At 37.5% G+C, this 20,527-nt stretch overlaps 2 protein-coding genes across 3 annotated transcripts in view; one reads left to right on the top strand and one right to left on the bottom strand.

Moving 5' to 3' along the window:
- The first annotated feature begins 1,043 nt into the window (after nt 1–1,043).
- On the top strand, nt 1,044–17,131 carry LOC136718758 (protocadherin Fat 4-like). Its single transcript, XM_066696488.1, has 24 exons — nt 1,044–1,227; nt 1,477–1,545; nt 2,068–2,228; nt 2,605–2,649; nt 2,748–2,837; nt 3,237–3,326; nt 3,450–3,560; nt 5,545–5,658; nt 6,245–6,338; nt 6,507–6,619; nt 7,033–7,206; nt 7,981–8,109; nt 8,545–8,802; nt 9,368–9,466; nt 9,958–10,101; nt 11,702–11,946; nt 12,154–12,263; nt 12,348–12,473; nt 12,770–12,900; nt 13,207–13,398; nt 13,571–13,665; nt 15,895–16,050; nt 16,138–16,321; nt 16,998–17,131. Exons 1-24 carry the CDS (start codon nt 1,155–1,157, stop codon nt 17,067–17,069), a joined length of 3,075 nt encoding a protein of 1,024 aa, XP_066552585.1. The 5' UTR covers nt 1,044–1,154; the 3' UTR covers nt 17,070–17,131.
- A 30-nt stretch (nt 17,132–17,161) lies between these two features.
- Nucleotides 17,162–20,527, bottom strand: part of LOC136718761 (ubiquitin carboxyl-terminal hydrolase 34) — a 28,307-nt gene continuing 24,941 nt past the window's right edge. The window contains exons 2-7 of one of the 2 annotated variants that reach the window (XM_066696490.1): nt 19,874–20,045; nt 19,409–19,572; nt 19,058–19,123; nt 18,575–18,700; nt 18,367–18,513; nt 17,162–18,057 (exon numbers count right to left, since the gene is read on the bottom strand). In XM_066696490.1, coding sequence (XP_066552587.1) covers nt 17,923–18,057; nt 18,367–18,513; nt 18,575–18,700; nt 19,058–19,123; nt 19,409–19,447 — 513 coding nt within the window. In that variant the 5' untranslated portion in view covers nt 19,448–19,572; nt 19,874–20,045 and the 3' untranslated portion in view covers nt 17,162–17,922. The remainder of the gene's footprint in view (nt 18,058–18,366; nt 18,514–18,574; nt 18,701–19,057; nt 19,124–19,408; nt 19,573–19,873; nt 20,046–20,527) is intronic. The other variant, XM_066696491.1, reaches the window with a different exon arrangement.

The following is a 20,527-nucleotide window of genomic DNA, read 5'->3' as shown; positions in this document are numbered from 1 at the left end:
AACCACTCGTTACAACCGAGGTATGCAGCAAAGCATTTGTGAAGCCACTACACGTACAACCTTGAGGCGGATGGGCTACAACAGCAGAAGACCCCACCGGGTACCACTCATCTCCACTACAAATAGGAAAAAGAGGCTACAATTTGCACAAGCTCACCAAAATTGGACAGTTGAAGACTGGAAAAATGTTGCCTGGTCTGATGAGTCTCGATTTCTGTTGAGACATTCAGATGGTAGAGTCAGAATTTGGCGTAAACAGAATGAGAACATGGATCCATCATGCCTTGTTACCACTGTGCAGGCTGCTGGTGGTGGTGTGGGGGATGTTTTCTTGGCACACTTTAGGCCCCTTAGTGCCAATTAGGCATCGTTTAAATGCCACGGCCTAACTGAGCATTGTTTCTGACCATGTCCATCCCTTTATGACCACCATGTACCCATCCTCTGATGGCTACTTCCAGCAGGATAATGCACCATGTCACAAAGGTCGAATCATTTCAAATTGGTTTCTTGAACATGACAATGAGTTCACTGTACTAAACTGGCCCCCACAGTCACCAGATCTCAACCCAATAGAGCATCTTTGGGATGTGGTGGAACGGGAGCTTCGTGCCCTGGATGTGCATCCCACAAATCTCCATCAACTGCAAGATGCTATCCTATCAATATGGGCCAACATTTCTAAAGAATGCTTTCAGCACCTTGTTGAATCAATGCCACGTAGAATTAAGGCAGTTCTGAAGGCGAAAGGGGGTCAAACACAGTATTAGTATGGTGTTCCTAATAATCCTTTAGGTGAGTGTATATATATATATATATATATTCAAATTTATTAGAAATCATTGTTTAAGGTCTGTCTCAAACAACTTTATTTTTTCTCCTTGTAACTATTCTTGTCATTATGCGTTTTGTATCGGTGGCTGTTAGATTATATAAATGGATTGAAACTTTGACCTCTTCTAATCTCTTCTGATCTGGTATTGACGAGAAATTGTAAAATGTAAGAACCAGTGAGATTACACAAAACAGGTGTGGTCCTTCCTTGACTACAAGCTTAAAAATTAGATCGTCCATTATTTCATATTGAGGGCTCCGAACAGGGGCCCCAAGTTTCATGTAGGCCCCGATTTTTACCATTTTTAATGTGATGAACAATGGGGACATCAAACTTCTCACACTTTCTGTTTATCGTGTTAATAGGACATTATTGTTTTTACACCTCCGTTGGTGAGTATTTTTTAATGTGTATAGATATTTACACTTTTCAAAGCATATGTGGCTGTTAATAATTTGTTGAAGACTGTACTTTTCATATTCATTATTATTTATTTGTATTACTATTTGTATTATTTTTATTTATTATAACCCCAATGCAGTAAATAATGCAATGAAGCAGAAGCACTGTGGTAATTCTGTAGTTTTTTTCTTGAAAATCTCTTCCTTCATAATCACTCGTGTCTTTTCTTAACATTGCAGATACAACAAGAATTAATTGCCTGACAGGAGGCAATGTACAATTAGAAACTAAACCTGATGAATACGACGGTAAAGTATTCAGCTGATTATAATCTATTATTCCTTGAAACAAGATACAATGAAGAAATAAGAAATTAAATTAAATATAAATGATGCTTGATTGACATTGTGTTTTTCATATTATGTTTGATCATCATAATCTGTATATTCACAGAAAAACAATCAGTGAAAATCTATCGCACTATCAGCAACTGGAGAAGATGAATGTCCCTGAAACAAACCAACACTGTACACAGCCATAACAATCTACTTTGGGTTTCTAGTTGTGAATCAATTTTAAAACTTGATTCTCAAATCCACATTTGAACTTCAATGCATCTCCGTTTGGTGTTAAATCATGTAGTCCTACCGACTCGTATCCAATATATATTTTTACAAATCACTGCCACATATTAATACATTTGAACTGACCAAGCAATTTCAGGGTTAGAAATGAAACACAGAACTGCACTAAACTAGATGCACAGACACAGATATAGACATAGACATAGACAGACATCCATGAATAACCTACTTTGTTTTCCTAAACAGGGATTATAGAGACAATCATAGATGTCCCAACTGACACAGGACTGGAAATTATTGATTCTGTTTTTCCTGGTCAAGCAAAGTATGTGGAATTAGTGCACACTCCAGGATCTGCTGATGCAATTGTGCAAACCAAGGGGCCACTGAATGGAGACAAGATACAGGTGAACATCTGGGGGTCTGTGTGGATCTATGCTCTAGGCCAATGGGATCTTCTGTAAAATTACCATTGGAGGACAAGAGTTATTTTATAAGGCACAAATCTGTTGACACATGCCCCAAAAGAACCAAGAAAGAAATAACAACACTGATAGAAACTGCATAGCGAAATGTAATAAACACAATAATGTGTTACTAATGGAAACAGAAATGAAACTATGTATGTATGAATATTTATGTATGTTGTTTTGTGTTAAATTTGAATTAATTTTGAACATTTGAACTTCTTCTTTACTCCATATTTCTGATATTTGGTTACATGAGTTGTTGAACCTTAAGTTCAGGAATGTAAGTTAAATGTTTTTTTATGTTTTTTTTTAGCCTGGTGGGAAGCTTTATTATAATATTCGGTGTTTGGATACGTTAGTAAGTATCATTATCCTAATTTAAATTAGTCACAAATATATTTATTTACCTTAATATGTATTTATCTATTAATATCTTAATGTATCTTTTTCATTCAGATAAATAACACTCGAATACTCCCTATCCTCGACATTAATGATAATAATCCAGTTTTTGAGAAGAGGAATTATAATGTCAGTGTGCCTGAGGTAAGAATAACTTGTCTTTGAAGCTGCTGAAAATCAATCTGCTTCATATATATTTCATGTAATATCAAAATTCACTTAATTGAACACAAATCACTATGCACAGTTCACTACACAAGGAGCAGTTTAAACACTATCCACAACCTGTCAGTATTTCTCACAGTGTAAGAGACGGCTGTACCCGTATTGTGGCATTGCCCAAGCCAGACGTTTCTGCATCAAGAAACAATATTCAGAATGGAAAGATCATGGAAAACGTTTTGACAAAGACACAGTAGCAAACCATTATTTTGAATTCACAGATAGCTGTGCTTTGATGGGAGCATTTTGCCTTTCAAGCCTGTCTTGTTAGTATTAAAATCTTCTTTGACTTGTTTGCTTATTTATTTTATATTATTTTAGACAATTTCAGTGGGATCGTCTATACTCAAAGTGACAGCTGTAGATCTTGACACCAGCTCAGAATTCAACAGTATAACATACACAGTTGTGGTAAGAAATCTGTTTAATTAATTAATTTGTTGGTTTCAAAGCTAAACATTTGAAGGTTCCTTGGAGGAGTGGAGTAATATGACAGTCCTAATAGATGTATTTTATTCTCTCTCTAATTTAAAGCCCCCACACCCAAGTGAATTTGAGGTGAGAGTTGGTGATGGGAGCATCTTGCTGAAACAAACACTCAACTATAACCGATCCAGTTCATACAGTTTCACAGTAAAAGCACAGGTATGTTCACATGTACTGCATTTGTTATGTAATGGGTTCTTTTTGCCTGGTGCAGACGAGCTATATTTTCATTTTTTTGTTCTGATCAGTTGGGTCAGCATATAGATGAGGTATTGGATAGAAATCTATTCCTCTCCCAGTTACCCCCTGCATTCAGTTCAATTTCTAAAATCAGGCCAAGGCAGTGCTAAACAGACAGAATTACAAATTATTATTAGCTGATGCCATGCAATGTGACTTACACTGTTTAACATTCAATGATATTACAGGGCTCTATGAAACCCATTTTATGTTATGCTTTTCATTATTTTAGATTTTTCTGCTTTAGAAAGGTCAGGGTGGGGGGTGGTAGAGAGAACAAGAAATTTCTGCGGTAGAGAGAACGAAAACAAGCACCACATAGCCAATTTGCATTAGGAAAAAAAATGTATTTGTATTTATAGTACATATAGGTCACAATTAATCATAGTACCGCATTTTTAAAACATGTTAATATGTCCTAAACTTATTAACTGTATCCCCCCATACAGATTAACCTAAAACATAAAACAGTAAAAATCTATGAAATGTTTTCCTTCTAACCCTAACCCCAAAACTAATTTTAAATAGAAGTTTCTGAAGCAAATTACGTGGGTTTGTCTAGACTACAATGCACAGCCGAACACAACACACATTGCCAACATTTGCCCATCAGCACACAGTCTGCACCTTCCCTTCTTTGTGAATGAAGAAAAGTGATCAATTCTATCAAAGCGTTCTGGCCTTGGAAGTACAGGCTTTATGATCACCTTTACTGAGGACTCAATGGCCGTTCCCTTTTCAGCTTCTGATAATGGATCATTGCCTGGGCAAAGTCAAACCGAACACTTTGTTTATCAAACCTTGCTCTCCCCAATGACATCATGGCGATAAAGCAACCTATAAAGCAACTACCGTGTGTTTTTAGAGGCATGCAAAACAGAGCTAACATCATGTCTGCCATGTCTACACCACCCATGTGTGAATTGTATTGCTTCACAAGTTGAGGACCTGGAACTGCAATTTATACTACTACTACTACTATAATTAAACTACCAATTAATTATATTGATTTAATTGGCATTATTTACCTATAATTGTTGGGAGCACTTCTAGCTCTTTCACGTCCTTTTCACTGCTGTTGAAACCCTATACTCTCAACTGCAAGTGCAACATTTTTTCTGCCTGACTTGGATTCAGGTATATAATCAGGGTCTAGGCCTAGATCACCTTCCTCTTCACTGGATGAGCCTATAAAACATCCTTTGCTGAAATTCCCTACAAAATATACTCTATTATTATCACACAATGAATAATAATAATTTAACCAAATTAATCCAATATATAGAAATGTTACAAATACAGCATCAAATGCAATGTATTTGGTTTTATTTACTAGAATACATTTTACCACACTCATCCCCACGTGGAGTGGAAGCAGCCATGACAGTTTTCAGTCAGGTCTGATCAATGGACACTTAAGAAAAAGGCAGCTGAAATTTTGCATAGATACAAATGAATGAGGAATGTCATCTGGGAAACAATGCCAGATTGATATGAAAGTAATGATACAGGGCTGATAGAGGGCAGTATAGAGAATGTATCATGTGGTGCACAAAACCACTTTTTAATATAGGTATTTTGTATGTTTTTTCCGACGTTCAACCACCAAATTTGTTTTAATATAACTGTGAGAACCGCTGAACAATTATGTTTGAGGTACGGGCAGATGAAGTTAATCTCCCAAAATAACCTCCAGGAATTAATAGGCCCCATAAAGATCCATTTTCACAGCAACGGACTTAGCAGCAGTATCTCATCTCATCTTAGCATCTCATCCCACCGATCCCTAGTGAAAACAACAACATGCGCCTGCTCAGTGTGGAAAGATGCAAGACGAAGGATGGCTGTACTCATCTTTATTGTGTCATTTAATTTTCATCATTGCTGTCTGCTTTGTTTATAGGACAGGGATGGGAATTCTGATCAAACAGATGTGCTCATCACAGTTGAAGATGTTGATAACTTGAGCCCCTACTTTTTACACAGCCTTTACAATGCGTCCATTCATGAACATAAGGTGAGTTAGTATTTCATTTTGCACCTTTGCAACCTTAACGAGGACCCTGTTCTAGGATGGAAACTTCACAAGCTAAATCACATGTTACTTGGTTTAACTCTGTGGCACACATTATGAACACAGGATTGGGGAAACATTTAAATCGGTCTATATTTGAAAAGAAAAAAAGAAAAAACACATTTTGGGTGTGTGGTCCTGGAATTGACTGTGCAATTGCTGATCCAATTATAATAAATTACTTTACACATTATCTCTAAACAAATAAGTATTTTAGCAAAATGAACACCATCTTCTCTAATTTGAACACTTTTGAACACAAACTCCTACACGTGAAAGCCCACAAAGTAACCCTCACCACCACCACCACCAAAAAGGTCTTATGACCAAGTAACAGCCTGCCATGGGTTTATATTAGACTGTTTAGTGCTATAATTTAAGCCTTTTTATGTGTATTTATTATAATAATAATAATAATAATAATAATAATAATAATAATAATAAATGTTTATTATACTAACTATTCCCAAAACAAAAATATAATTTAACCTGACATGTTGTTCTCGATCTTTTTATTTTATTTTTAAAGACGGGCATTATCCCCACTATCCTGCCAGAGCCAATTGAAGCAAGAGACGGGGATTTGGGTCTGAATGTGCCTGTTGACTACAGCATAAGTACAGGTGCTTTCAATTACTGTTCACACTTGACTTTAATGTTTGATAATCAGGACAAAATGTTAAAAAAAATACAGAAATACTAAAAGTGAGAGCTTTTTTAAAAAATATATATTTCGTTCCATTATTGTGAATAATTGTTAACTGTAACAAATGTGTACGTCTGTACCTCAGTGAGGCCTGTTGATTACACGGGCTTCTTCACCATCGATACGGGCAGCGGGATCCTCTCGGTGGTCTCGGAATTAGACAGAGAGATTGTCGAAAGTGTCACTATCAATATTCAGGTAAGACTGTCTGACCCCCTGCATATTCACAACATAGCCCAGTACATGTGTAGTTTTAATTAAACTGTAGAAAAGTTTGATTCTGTACATACCTGTTCGCTTAAGGTCAGTCAAGGTCAAACACAAATGAATGTAACAGTTTAAAGATTGTTGCTAGCATCTGGAATGTAATGGACAGTAGTTTAGTAACAGTAATAAACTCCAGGAGTCAGCAAATAGAACACATTTCACAGTATTAAAACAAAATCTTTCAAATCACGATTTTAGGATTATTCCTTGAAAAACAGTTTTGTCAATATATGGACTGTTCCAGTATATATTTGAAATCTCATGTGCCACACTTCAGGGACTGGACTGTAGAGAATATTATACAGTGTGTGGATGAAGTCTGATTTTTCTCTTTTTGTCGGAAGGCATCACAACGGGATGATGCCCTAAAGACGGCTGATGCCACAGTGGTCGTTAACATAGAGGATGTTAATGACAACGAGCCAACATTTGACCAAACTTCCTACAACGTCTCCATTCCTGAAAACTGCCCCAATGACACAACCATCCTCAGAGTGATCGTGACGGACCTTGATCAAGTGAGACGTGTTTCATTCGTTACTTATTTGATTTTAAATATCCAGAGAAATAACATTGAAGTGCACCTCATAATTATGTATAACGATTTCTGTAGGAGTACTCTATGGAGCATTATAAGGGTCAAAATTCTTTAATTAGTTAATTATTAAATTAATTCATCAATTAGAAAATTAATCAATTAAATAAACATTAATTCATAAATTCAGTAATTTATTTTTCGGTTTGCCAAACATTTTTTAATGGTTGTCAATCACCCGAGTGGGTGGGTTTTGACCTTCATTTATTTATATAATTTATCAATTAATTTACAAATTCACAAATTAATTTAAGAATTGACTAATTAATTTAAGAATTAAAGCTTTAATTTTGACCCTTATAAACATCTATACTTCTCTCTCTGTTGCAACTGGACACTCATATACAGTAACTACCCACCTTGTTGACAATAAACAGACCAGTAACCAATTTCTATTTACACATTTTAATTTAAAACTATTTATATCCCAGTACACATTAAAACAAATATACTGAACCTAAACATAATTATTTGAATTTAATTGTGTTGTCTGCACCATCCACTGACATTCAGAGAACTTTAACACATCAAGGTGTATAGAAGTAATTTTCCTCAAAAATATATCAATTTTTCATAGACAATAGTGTGGAAGATGCATTATTTAAGTGTATTATTGGTTTTCAAATACATTTGTTTTCCAAGACTTCTTTCTGATTGATCTTGGAATATATCCAAATTGCTCACTTTCATTTTGCAGGGCGGTTTCCATGGAGAGCTGAGAATCATTCCAGACTCGTCCCCTTTCACAGTTACTGATGATGGAAGCATTAAAGTGAAGGATTCTTCTATTCTGGACAGAGAAATCACACCACACTTTTCTCTTAAGGTAGAGAGAGGTTACATGATATATGATTTAATATTGTTACTCTATTTGATTTTGTTCCCATTTGGTGGCTGATGGAAATATGTTTGAAAAAATATTTGTTTCTTGATGTTTTTTTACAGGTTAAAAAGTCACACGTTCTCCTTCCTCACTTTGTAGCTTTTTAACTGCTATCACCAACACTCTTCTTCAACACTACATAGCAGAGAAGATAAGATCACAAATACCATTGTTTATTTTTATTTTTTCTCACCAGTGCTCACCAGTCAAACTTCCATAGACCTGCAACTTGTTTGCCAGCCTACTGTATCTTGCCGTTTTTATTTCAAACTTTAAATTGATCATTTTCCGTGTGCAATACCACTCTGCAATACTGAAGCACACCTGTACCCTGTTAGACACTTATTCACTAGTTTTGTGGTCTTGTTTCCTGTACAGGTGGAGGCAGTCGACACAGAGACTAATGGCTTGAGTGCTACTGCTGTGGTGAACATCACAATCCTGGATATCAATGACAATAACCCCCAGTTCAATACACTTCCCCAAAACATCTCAATTCCAGAAGGAGATTACACCCCAGACTCGCCTGGGGAAATAACCCAAATCATTGCAACAGACTCCGACGCCGGTGAAAATGGGCACGTTACACTGTCAATACTGTCTGCAGACCCAAATGCACTGTTTCACTTTCAGGAGGTTAGTACAAATTATGAGTCCTTCTCTTCATTCAGGGTTTGGTGTTTTCATAAAATTAAAGACTGTATATGTTTTTGTTCTGTTTTTAGTTTTATTAAAACATTGAAGTTTCATAATCAATAAAGGTAATTTTTTTTTATTGTTTCTTTAGATCATTTATGCTTAACTAAAATGCAGAAAATGCACCTCTCTCCTCTGTGCATTGTTCCTGTTTAATAAGCACCTGCCTTATTCTCATTATTTGCCATTTTACAATGCGAGTCCCACAGCATATTTTTCAATCCTGATATATATGAAAGCATCTAATGGACTTTATTCAAATGCTAATGCAGAATGGAAAATGAAAATGCAATCACACAATTGCATATACATTTTCATTGTATGCATGCATTATTTGGGTCAAAATCTATTTTGCATATACTGGTACGCACATTCACTGACAATATTAAAATGTTAATGCAAAACCCAATATATATTTATATATATATAAATAACCTGGTACACAATTGTTTCACTCTAATAAAATGTTTGTCTCATGTTCTTTGTACTTTCATTGTTTTTAAAGCATGGGACATTAATTGCTACAGGACGATTGGATAGAGAGTCTAAGGATCTGTATGAGCTGGTGATTGTGGCCTCGGATAACGGGATACCACAAAGAACGGTAACATTTTTTTCATTTTTAAGACTAAACACTATATGATTGATTATGGTAGTTTACTTAATTAATAGCATACATGAGACTCGGTAGTGGAACTTCCACATTAGTTCAATGCATAAATGGGTCTCCATACTTTGCATGGAATCAAAGGTGACATGGTCTCGAAACCCACCATAATATGGCAAGCCAATCTCCAATTGCATTTCAAGATATCTTTAAATATTTAAAAATATATTAAAATAATTTACAGATATCTTTAAACTATGAGACACAAAACTGAATTCCTCATTACAGTGACAGCCACAAACAATTAGACCGCCACCTTTAATCAGATATCTTTGGAAACCGGTTTGGTTTGGTAGAAGTAACGATGGTATGTCTGTGAGAGAATATTTTTTTTAGTGTGGCATTATTTTATATTTTGAAACTATCTTGCAATGAAGTGTGAAAAGCACCCTGGACTGTGTGTGATCAGTATTGATGTTTATTGACAGGCTGCAACAGATCTCACTATTTCAGTGCTGGATGTGAATGACAACCCACCAGTCTTCACCGAAAGCAACTACACCGCCAGTCTGAACCTGACGTCTCCTGCAAGAACCTTTGTCACTTCAGTTTCTGCTACTGACCAAGACTCGGTAAAATCCACAAGAGCTGCTCAGTCACATCTGTATTGTTTTTAAAATTGAATTTCTATAGACCTTTGGATATTTAAAGAGTGTCTTAAACTCATAATTGTATTGCATATTCTTTACCAGTGAACTAACAAATACATGTTTTTACATTACTTTTTTTACCATGTATATACAGTGAGGGGAAAAAAGTATTTGATCCCCTGCTGATTTTGTACATTTGCCCACTGACAAAGAAATGATCAGTCTATAATTTTAATGGTAGGTGTATTTTAACAGTGAGAGACAGAATAACAGCAAAAAAATCCAGAAAAACGCATTTCAAAAAATTGTTATGAATATATATATTGATTTGCATGTTAATGAGGGAAATAAGTATTTGATCCCCTAACAATCAGCAAGATTTCTGGCTCCCAGGTGTCTTTTATACAGGTAACGAGCTGAGATTAGGAGCACTCTCTTAAAGGAAGTGCTCCTAATCTCAGCTCGTTACCTGTATAAATGACACCTGTCCACAGAAGCAATCAATCAATCAGATTCCAAACTCTCCACCATGGCCAAGACCAAAGAGCTGTCCAAGGATGTCAGGGACAAGATTGTAGACCTACACAAGGCTGGAATGGGCTACAAGACCATCGCCAAGCAGCTTGGTGAGAAGGTGACAATGGCTGGTGCGATTAATCGCAAATGGAAGAAACACAAAATAACGGTCTCCCTCGGTCTGGGGCTCCATGCAAGATCTCACCTCGTGGAGTTTCAATGATCATGAGAACGGTGAGGAATCAGCCCAGAACTCCACGGGAGGATCTTATTAATGATCTCAATGCAGCTGGGACCATAGTCACCAAGAAAACAATTGGTAACACACTACGCCGTGAAGGACTGAAATCCTGCAGCGACCGCAAGGTCCCCCTGCTCAAGAAAGCACATGTACAGGCCCGTCTGAAGTTTGCCAATGAACATCTGAATGATTCAGAGGAGAACTGGGTGAAAGTGTTGTGGGACAAAATCCCTCCTGAGATGTGTGCAAACCTGGTGGCCAACTACAAGAAACGTCTGACCTCTGTGATTGCCAACAAGGGTTTTGCCACCAAGTACTAAGTCGAAGGGGTAAAATACTTATTTCCCTCATTAACATGCAAATCAATTTATAACTTTTTTGAAATGTGTTTTTCTGGATTTTTTTCTTGTTATTCTGTCTCTCACTGTTAAAATACACCTACCATTAAAATTATAGACTGATCATTTCTTTGTCAGTGGGCAAACATACAAAATCAGCAGGGGATCAAATACTTTTCCCCTCACTGTAGTATTGTTACACTCTTCCGAAATGACCAGTCGAGGGTAGAGTTAAGGTTTTATTTTAACAACTCAGAACTGCAGCTGCGAAGAATGGGTAACATGAACAAGAGCAGCGAACTGTAAGTGCGGCTCACAGCTTCAGGAACAGACAGGAACAGTGTCTTTTACCAGTTCGTAACAGTATAAATAACTTATTGATTTTTAATTAGAGATTTCTGTATTTGCATGGTAGGCTATGAATGTAATTAATACAGGATTTCAGGCTGAATACGGGGCTTTGAGGTGCCAATCATTTCTCCCTCAGGGAAGTAATGCTGTTGTGGAGTACTACGTGCTGGATGAGGATCCCGATAGTAAATATTTCATAATCGAAGACCTGCGCAAGGGAGCTATACTGACGAAGCAGAGCCTCCCCCGGCCTGGGTCGTACAGGTTCTCTGTGGAAGCCAGAGACCGGGGCGACCCCCCCCTGAACAGCACAGCTTCCGTGTTTGTGGACGTCATAGACAATGGGATGTTCATGCCGGAGTTCAATTCCTCTGAAATCAGGTGACATTTAATGGGCACTGCTGTACACATTAGCTGGTTTTAAATTTGTTTTTTTAAATACAACATTTAATCTGGTAACACAAAGGTAGCGTACAGTAAAAAATTGCTGTCTGTCCGAGGCTCTTCAAAACCACAGCTTTTGTCTTCAAAAGACAGCTTTTCAAAACCAAAACACATTTTTAATCAGTGTATTCCTGTTTCCTACAGTGAACGTGTTGAGGAGAACACAGGGTCTGGGCACCTTGTGTACACTTTTTCTGTACTGGATACACCTGGAGTGAGTGTCAACTACAGCATTATAAATGGAAACGAATTGGGTGAGTCTCTAACAGTTTCTGTAGCAGCCCTGTCACTGAACTGTGTTTTTACAGAAACCCTGAATTGGTCTCTGCTGTCCACAGATCATTTCCGGTTGAATGCAAACACCAGTGAACTGTACACCACAATCAATCTGGACTTCGAGCAGCTGTCAAAGTACATCATCACTGTTGAGGCCATAGGATTCCCCTCTACCAAGTCTTCACCAGGTATTCTAGTGCTCAAATTAAGATGCTTCCTATTTTATTAGAGCTTCTAAGGGAAGTAGACTCTAAACTGGAGTAAAACATTGAAGAACTCGTAAAACAAGAGCAGAGCAAGAATATTGTAATGACCAATAACACTAAGTTCTTACACTGAAAAATACAAGTAAATCAAATAAACCCCAAAAATCCACAATTACTCTGCATTTTAGCAAGGACAGTGACACTCATAACACTGTCACTGAACATATTTAATCTCTAATGCCTAACCTTATAGATATATTATACTATTTTATATTAAGCTGCCAAAAATATTGCAAGATTGACCATTTTGGTTGAGGATGTGAACGAAGCACCTGAATTCAGCAACACCAGCTATTCGGCAAGGATTTTCGAAGTGTCTCCATACAAGACTCCAGTGGTGAAAGTGAAGGTAAGTGCAGAGAGTCTGTTGGTCTGTCTGGTCAGGTGGTTACTATGAGGTGATGCTCAAGGGTGAACAGCAGCAGTGAATAAAATGATGTCTGAAACCTCTGCAGAAAGATTAATGAACATAATTGTGAATTTCAAGATGATCCCAATAATTATACCAGGCAAAACCATATTGAATTTCAACACAGGCCATAGTGGATTATGTACCATTTGTGTCTAAGTTACAAATAACCCAATGAAACAATATGTGCGTAATGTATTGAACTCCCATGGGTAGCAACACTGTGTCAATACTGTCTTATTCTAGGCCACAGATCCAGACAGCGGAGAGAAAGGACTTCTGGTGTATAGTTTGAATGAACCTAAAAGCAAGGAGTTTGATGTTGACAGCTCCACTGGGCAAGTTTATGTGGTGTCCTTAAAGAGTGGGACGTTCACTTTCCAAGTGAATGCTACTGACCTCGAGGGAAAGGGATTGTCAGCTGTAACAAGTGTGGAAGTAAGTGCCCTGAATGTACTGGAGACTGAATGCATGTCAGAGGAAGGGAACCTGCAGTTTTTGGAGCTGAAGTGATTTTAGTTTAACTGCAAACATTTTAAAGATACAAGAACACACGGTCTGAAGTAGGGTGTGTGTCTGTGAGTGACAGTTACTGTTGTGTTTTTTCCAGGTGTCTGTGGAAAAGAGCTCTTACAATGATGTGGTGGTTATTTCAATCAATGTAGCTGTCCATGAGGTGGAAATTAAGAATTCTGAAGTGCAAAAGTAAGAGGGGAGAAAATGAAATCCTGTAGTAGTAACAGGGAACATACTTTGTTTTCTTAGGAACAACTAGCTAAAGTAACCCCTACCCCACACCCTGCCCTGTATAGTATATCCAGTGGCTCTCACAGGTATTCACCCCCCTAGGACTTTTCCACATCTCATTGTGTTACAACATCAAATCAGAACGGAATTAAATCAGAAGTTGCCTCTGATCAATAATCTGAAAAATATAATCTGCAAATTGTTCTAAATGAATTACAAATACAAAACAGAAAATAATTGAATTCATAAGTAATCACCCCCTTTGCTATGACACACCTGATTGAGCTGTGGTGATCCAATTGTCTTTAGAAGTCACGTAATTAGTTGAATGGAGTCCACCTCTGTGCAATTAAGATGTGTCACATGATTTCAGGTGAAATACCAGTCTCTGGGAGGTCCCACAGTTGGCTAGTACAATTCCTAACAAAAACTACATCATGAAGATGAAGGAACATTCAAATCAAATTCAGAATAAGGTTCTTCAAAAACACCAATGATGGGTATGATACAAGAACATTTCCAAGGCATTGAATATTATTATTATTATTATTATTATTACTTAGCAGACACCCTTATCCAGGCAATAAGCAATAAAGCGCAATACAAATTGAAAACAAGGCAAGGATCACCCGAGATGGGATTTGAACACACAACTGAACCCTACCTGAGGAGGTCAGTGCCTTATCCATTATGCCACAAGGGCTCAGTCAATAGTGAATATCCCCTGGAGCACAGTAAAGTCCATTATTAAGAAATGGAGAGAATATGGCACAACTGTGAATCTGCCTAGATCAGGCCGTCCTCAGAAACTGAGTATCCGGGCAAGAAGGGCACTAGTCAGGGAGGCCACCAAGAGGCCTATGGCAACTCTAAAGGAGTTACAATCTTACAATCTTCTACGGCTGAGCTGGGGGTTCTTCACAAATGTGGCCTTTTTAGAAGAGTGGCAAAAGGACATCAAATCTTGGCTAGAGTTTGCCAGAAGGCATGTAGGAGACTCTGAGACCAAAATAGAGCTTTCTGGCCTAAACGCTAAGCACTATGTTTGGGAAAAGCCTAACACTGCACATCATCCTGAGAACACCATCCCTACCATGAAACATGGTGGTGGCAGCATCACACTATGGGGATGCTTCTCTGTTTAAGGGCCTGTAAACCTTGTAAAGATAGAGGGCAAAATGGATGCAGCAAAAGTACAGAGAAATCCTGGAAGAAAACCTGCTGAGGTCTGCAAGAGACCTGGGACTTGGGAGAACATTCATCTTCCAGCAGGACAATGACCCCAAACATACAGCCAGAGCCAGACTGGAGTGGCTTAAAAACAAAAAGGTCAATGTCCTGGAGTGGCCCAGTCAAAGCCCGGACCACAATCCAATTGAGAATACGTGGAAAGAGTTGAAAGTTGCTGTTCACCAAAGGTCCAACTTGATGAGCTTAAGCGTAAGATAAGAAGATTGGGAAACATTGCTGTGTCCAGATGTGCAAAGCTTGTAGAGACTTATCCACATAGACTCATGGCTGTAATTGCTGCCAAAGGTGCCTCTATCAAATAGGGGTGAAGGGGTGATTACCTATGCATTCAATTATTTTCTGTTATACATTTTGATCAATTTGCAGATTATATTTTTTCACTTTGACATTATGGATATTTTCTGTGTTGATCAGTGGCAAAAACTCTTGATTAAATCCATTCTGATTTCATGATGTAACAATGAAATGTGGAAAAGTCCAAGGTGGGTGAATACTTTTGAGAGCCACTGTATATAGTGACATATTGCTGGGCTGGGCAAGTGAATGCTGCCTTGGCTGGCACTAAGCTTGCCAAGCCCAACACTATGTCACTATATAATTATTATTTTTTATAATAGTAATAATATTATAGCTCTCCCTTTCTTGTATTAGAATTATAGACACTTACAGAAAACAGTAAAATGATTGATTGCCCAATTTCAACATGACATAAAAAATAATAAAAACATATTTGTGAAATTTAAGAAGCATGATGAATGAAATGAAAGTGTTTTATTGAAAGAGCTTCATACAGTGCCAGATTGAAAGTCAGGCTATCCTGGAGCAGCTTGTTTTTTATCTTTAATGTTTTAAATTTAAAAATATATATATTTGTTTGTCTTGCTGCCTTTAAATACAATTCCTGAACAACATTATGTTTGACTTTGTTCATGCCAGGGCTCTGCAACAATCACTGGGTTGGAATATACACATTATCGAGGTCAACGGCATCAGTCATCAAACAAGATCCACAGAAAGCCGTAAAGAGACCTACATCAGTTTCATAGCCTCCAACGCTGACTACAAAATCATATCCGCAGATGAAGTGAAACGGCAAGTCTATATTTTTTCAGGGGAGATGTTTTATTTATTTTCTTAACATGGTTACTGATGGTAATTATATCATTTTCATTGTTACAGAGAATTACAAGCAGCAGAGGAGAAAATCAATAATGAACTCCAAGTGATATTTGGAGAAGGTGTTTATTTTTCAGTGAAAGATGAGTCGCTGCCAAAGGACCCAACATTAGCCATTGCTGCGGGTGTGTTGGTGACCCTGGGTCTGGTCATAATCTTCCTCTTTTTTGAGTTTCAACACAGAAAGGTAACTTTACATTCCTGTGGTATACGTTGCTGAAGGCCCATTTATGAACTGTCTTGGATTAAAGTAAAGGAATATGCCAGGGCTTCTACAATCCTGGAATATTGTCCTGAGGATGGAAATTTAGATTTTGGTCAAAAAGTGCTCAATATCAATATTTTCACCCTGTGGACAATATGAGAATGTATAATAAAATCTAAATGTAGTCATTACACAGGATAACTTTATTTTGAGTTTTTTTAGTATGGTATATTCATAATAATTTGACAGATTTTTCCAATTACCTATATTTACTAAAATGGAGGTGTCTGTGTCAGAAATCTGAACGACCTGTCTTAATGACATCAAACAAACAATTATATATATTAGACGGGAGAAAACAATAACACACAAAATTTGACAGACATGAATCTGTATTCTATATTCAAAGACACCTCGATTCTGAGAGCCGCACTCCTCTTCTTGTGTGCGTGTGATACAAATAAATTCTGCTGTGTGGTGCCTTATTGAGCATCTGAATCTGTGACCTCCATGCAGTGGGGTTTTCACTTCCACAGTAAACACAAGTACATAAACAGTTACATTGGAAAACAGTAAAGTTAGTGAGGAGCTCGGGTAGGTGTGCCTGTTCTGTGGGAAATGATTGTATATACATTAACACTGCTATCTGAAATTGCAGAGTGATACTGTGCCAGAGCAGTTTCCCCCAGCACAAAGACGGAACTCCATAAAAGAAGGTTTCAATTTTTAATGAAAATTCAACTGGAACTTCATCCCATTGAACCCTGCTCTTTCACCCTGGGAGAGTCCTTGCTGATTTGTCTTTTTTAGAATTTTGAAGCATAAACAATACAACGATTTATAAATATGTTGTGCCTCACTTCAATGTAGCATGAAACACGTTATATGTAAAGTATATTTGTTTTGTGACTTTGTATTATACAGTTTATCGCCTAGAATTTGTCCTGATGTTTAAGAAGTACAGTATATAATCAAGTTTTGTTCATGTCACATGATCATCATATTCGTGGCATATCATGTGAACTATCAGTTATAGAAATATATAATAACAATAATTGTAATTAAAACAAAAACTGAAGCCTTGCCAGTGGATTACAGCTCTACATATTTGCTACATGTTATTTATTATATTTACATAAATCAATCTTCCACACTTTTTTTTGTTTTGTACTTGTTTTTTAATGATCTATTCTCAGAAATATTGTTGTAAATAAATATATAGAGTGAGGAGTTATTCTTTCATAGGAGATTCTTACAGCTCTATGAAAACTATTTACTGATTATTTTATGTGACATTGTGCACTATAAATGTAGAAAACTGATGATGTGAAGGTACATCTGGTGTTGATGTCTTTTTACCCCTTGAGAATAGTAGACAGACTGCTGCCAAAACATTTTGTGGTGGTAATTTTAATATTTCCTTATTTGAAATGTTTTTTTAGATTTTAATTTGGTGGTCTTTTTCTTAAATATCTAGATTACCAAGAACTTTTATAAATGTACCAAACATTGCAAACATTACAAGACTATGCAAACCATAACTGGTATGCAACGGATTAAGGGACCTTTTCAGAACGGCATATTCACAGAATTAGAGTGCTCCTCTGCTGGAGACAGGCTCTGCACTTGGTGAGCAGGTCTTGCAGCGCAGGGATCAGGGCGGGATCCAGCTGCTTCGGGGTGTGAACAGAGAGCATCAGGATGAAGGCCCTCAGGTCCTGTAAATGAAACAAAAGCTTCAGTTTTCCAGTGATGTGAAATGTGAACTCAATCTACACATTAAATGCAAAGTGACCCTCTAAAAAAACCCAAACACTTAAAGTTTGGGATCCAAAGAAACTAAATCTGTCCTGAATAATGCAAATCTCACTGAAAGAAAAAAAAAAAAAAAGGTTTACAACATTAATCAATTATTCAAAATATTATTTTCACTATCTGTAATTACTGTAACGGAAAGCCAGTTAGAAGTCATTTAGAAGTTAAGTTAGTCAGAAGTGCCCCCTAATGGAGGAAGTCTGCAAACTCACTGCGTTGAGGATGCCACTGGTTTTGCAGAGCTCCAGTCTTTGGCTCGTGAGTTCAGGCTCCAGATTGTGGTACTCATTGATCAGACTGGTGACTAGAATGTTGATCAGATTTGCGCAGCTAGAGCCCGACAAGACTTGACTTTGCACCTGCAGGAAAAACAACACAAACACACATTAATAAGGTGCAAGAAATGTCTATCATTATTACCTTGAGAAGGAAGCAGGTCAAGAAGGAGTAGACCATGTTGTTGTTGAGAAAGGTCCTCTCATCCATTAGGATGCACTTTATGTACTCAGCAAAAGCTGGGTCTTCACACAGGAGCTTGATGCAGTTCTAGGGGTTTAGAAATGTAACATCACAAGTGATCAATACAACTGAAATAAAGACCAAAATAAAGATCCCAGACAACACAGATCAGCCAGCACAGCAACTGAATCTTCAACCCTTGAGTGCCAGCCTGACAAATACACCAGCTATGCAGGATCTACAAGTCCCAGGGTGGAATGCCCATTCCCTGATAATCTTGACAATAAGAGTTTTGAGGGGCTGCTTGTCCATGGTGTAGATTTTGCAGAACGGCCTTGGATTGAACACCTTCTTTTCCCTCTTACAAAATATAAAAACACCTGAGACCAACCTCCAAACCACAGCAAACCCAATCAGACCCTGTCCTGGACACAGAACACCTACCTTGAGATACATTATAATCTTCTGCAGCTCCAGCAGTGTTGTCTTGTGCTTTATCTCCTCTGCATACTGGGAAAAACAACAAACAAACTATTAGATAAGACATGCAAAACAATTTGATTATACCAATATGGTGAGTATGAGATGAATACAAGGAATTATTTAATATACCAATACTATTATCAACAACCATAAATAACTTTAACATACAACACAGTATGCTGCAACACACTGTAGTGATTGAAGCTTATACTTCAATTACAACATATTAGGAGCTGGGATGCTGACTGACTTGAAATAGATAAAAAGCATCTCAGTCAGTGGCAGAATGAAGGAGTGTTTGGCAGATGTTACCTTGGCTGTAAAGATGGCTTGTCTGGCCTCAGGGATCATATACAGCTGCTGGATGGTAGAAGCCAGGTAACACGTGGCCCCTAGGTTTGTCAGCCCCACAAATCTGCACTCTGCTCTGATGTCATCATGGGGCCAGTAATCCCATTTATAAGGTGCATGAGATGCTGAGAAGTTAAGTAGATTAAAAAAGAAGTGTGAATGGAAACAACTTAAAGAGTGCTCGACAGAGCTGTAGTGATTCATACTACAATTGTGTACATCTTAATTGGGTATAGATTAGTTAAGAACTAAGTATCTTCAGAACTCCTTCATGATCTTGTTAATTTAATTTACAATTAAATATTTGATTTATTTATTCTATTATTCAGTAGTACTCTCACTCACCAGAAGGAAATGCATTATTGATGACTTTACATTGACAAGATTTACCAAAAATTAAAGATACAAACATGTTGCATTGCTTACTTTACATGTGCTGTGGCATAACCCAGTTGTGCAAGAGTCTGTAGTTTTCAACCGATCCCTTGACCATTTCGACCAACAGGTCATAGGCCGCCGCCCGAGCAGAGTGAGACTCCAGGCTGTCCTTCAGGCTGGGCAGCATGAACAGTACATTGTAAACATGCCTCAGGAATTCCTGCAGGAAACACTTTAGTTAAATGAAGAATGGCTTTTCGACTGGCAGTTTATTTAACGAATATGGAAGACTGGTGATCCAATCCATGTTTTGATATGCAAGACTAACCTCCCAATGCAACAAACAGGTGTCGTGCCAGAGCATAAGGTCCAGTAAGGTGGAAATAAATAAACTCAGTGCTCTCCCACTTGTACACAGAGGTGTCATTCCCTTAGTGGATTAAGAAGTGGACTTTCAATTGTAAAGTCATTGACAAAAACAAAAATAGCCAAGCTAAAACAAACTGAATAATGTCAATCAGCCAGAAATACTCCACTTGTGGCAATCTCACCTTTTAAAAATAATGTGAGAGACTCCAGTGCAGTCCACTATAATACAGAGCAGGTCTGTGTCAAATACAGCGACAGTGAATGCTGCCAATTCCCCAGGCCTCTCAGGCAGGACATCTCACACTGTGACAGCTGGCACTGAGATAATCTCCA

Source organism: Amia ocellicauda, chromosome 23 (genome assembly GCF_036373705.1).
Source record: "Amia ocellicauda isolate fAmiCal2 chromosome 23, fAmiCal2.hap1, whole genome shotgun sequence".
NCBI lineage: Eukaryota > Metazoa > Chordata > Actinopteri > Amiiformes > Amiidae > Amia > Amia ocellicauda.
Note: the sequence above shows the minus strand (reverse complement) of the source record. Positions and strands in the feature narration are given on the sequence as shown.

Coding starts and splice junctions, on each gene's coding strand:
- LOC136718758 (XM_066696488.1), top strand. CDS start 1,155: ATGGGGACATCAAACTTCTCACACTTTCTGTTTATCGTGTTAATAGGA. Junction 3,561..5,544: donor GTTTCACAGTAAAAGCACAG/GTATGTTCACAT, acceptor CTTTGTTTATAG/GACAGGGATGGGAATTCTGA. Junction 11,947..12,153: donor TTCAATTCCTCTGAAATCAG/GTGACATTTAAT, acceptor TGTTTCCTACAG/TGAACGTGTTGAGGAGAACA.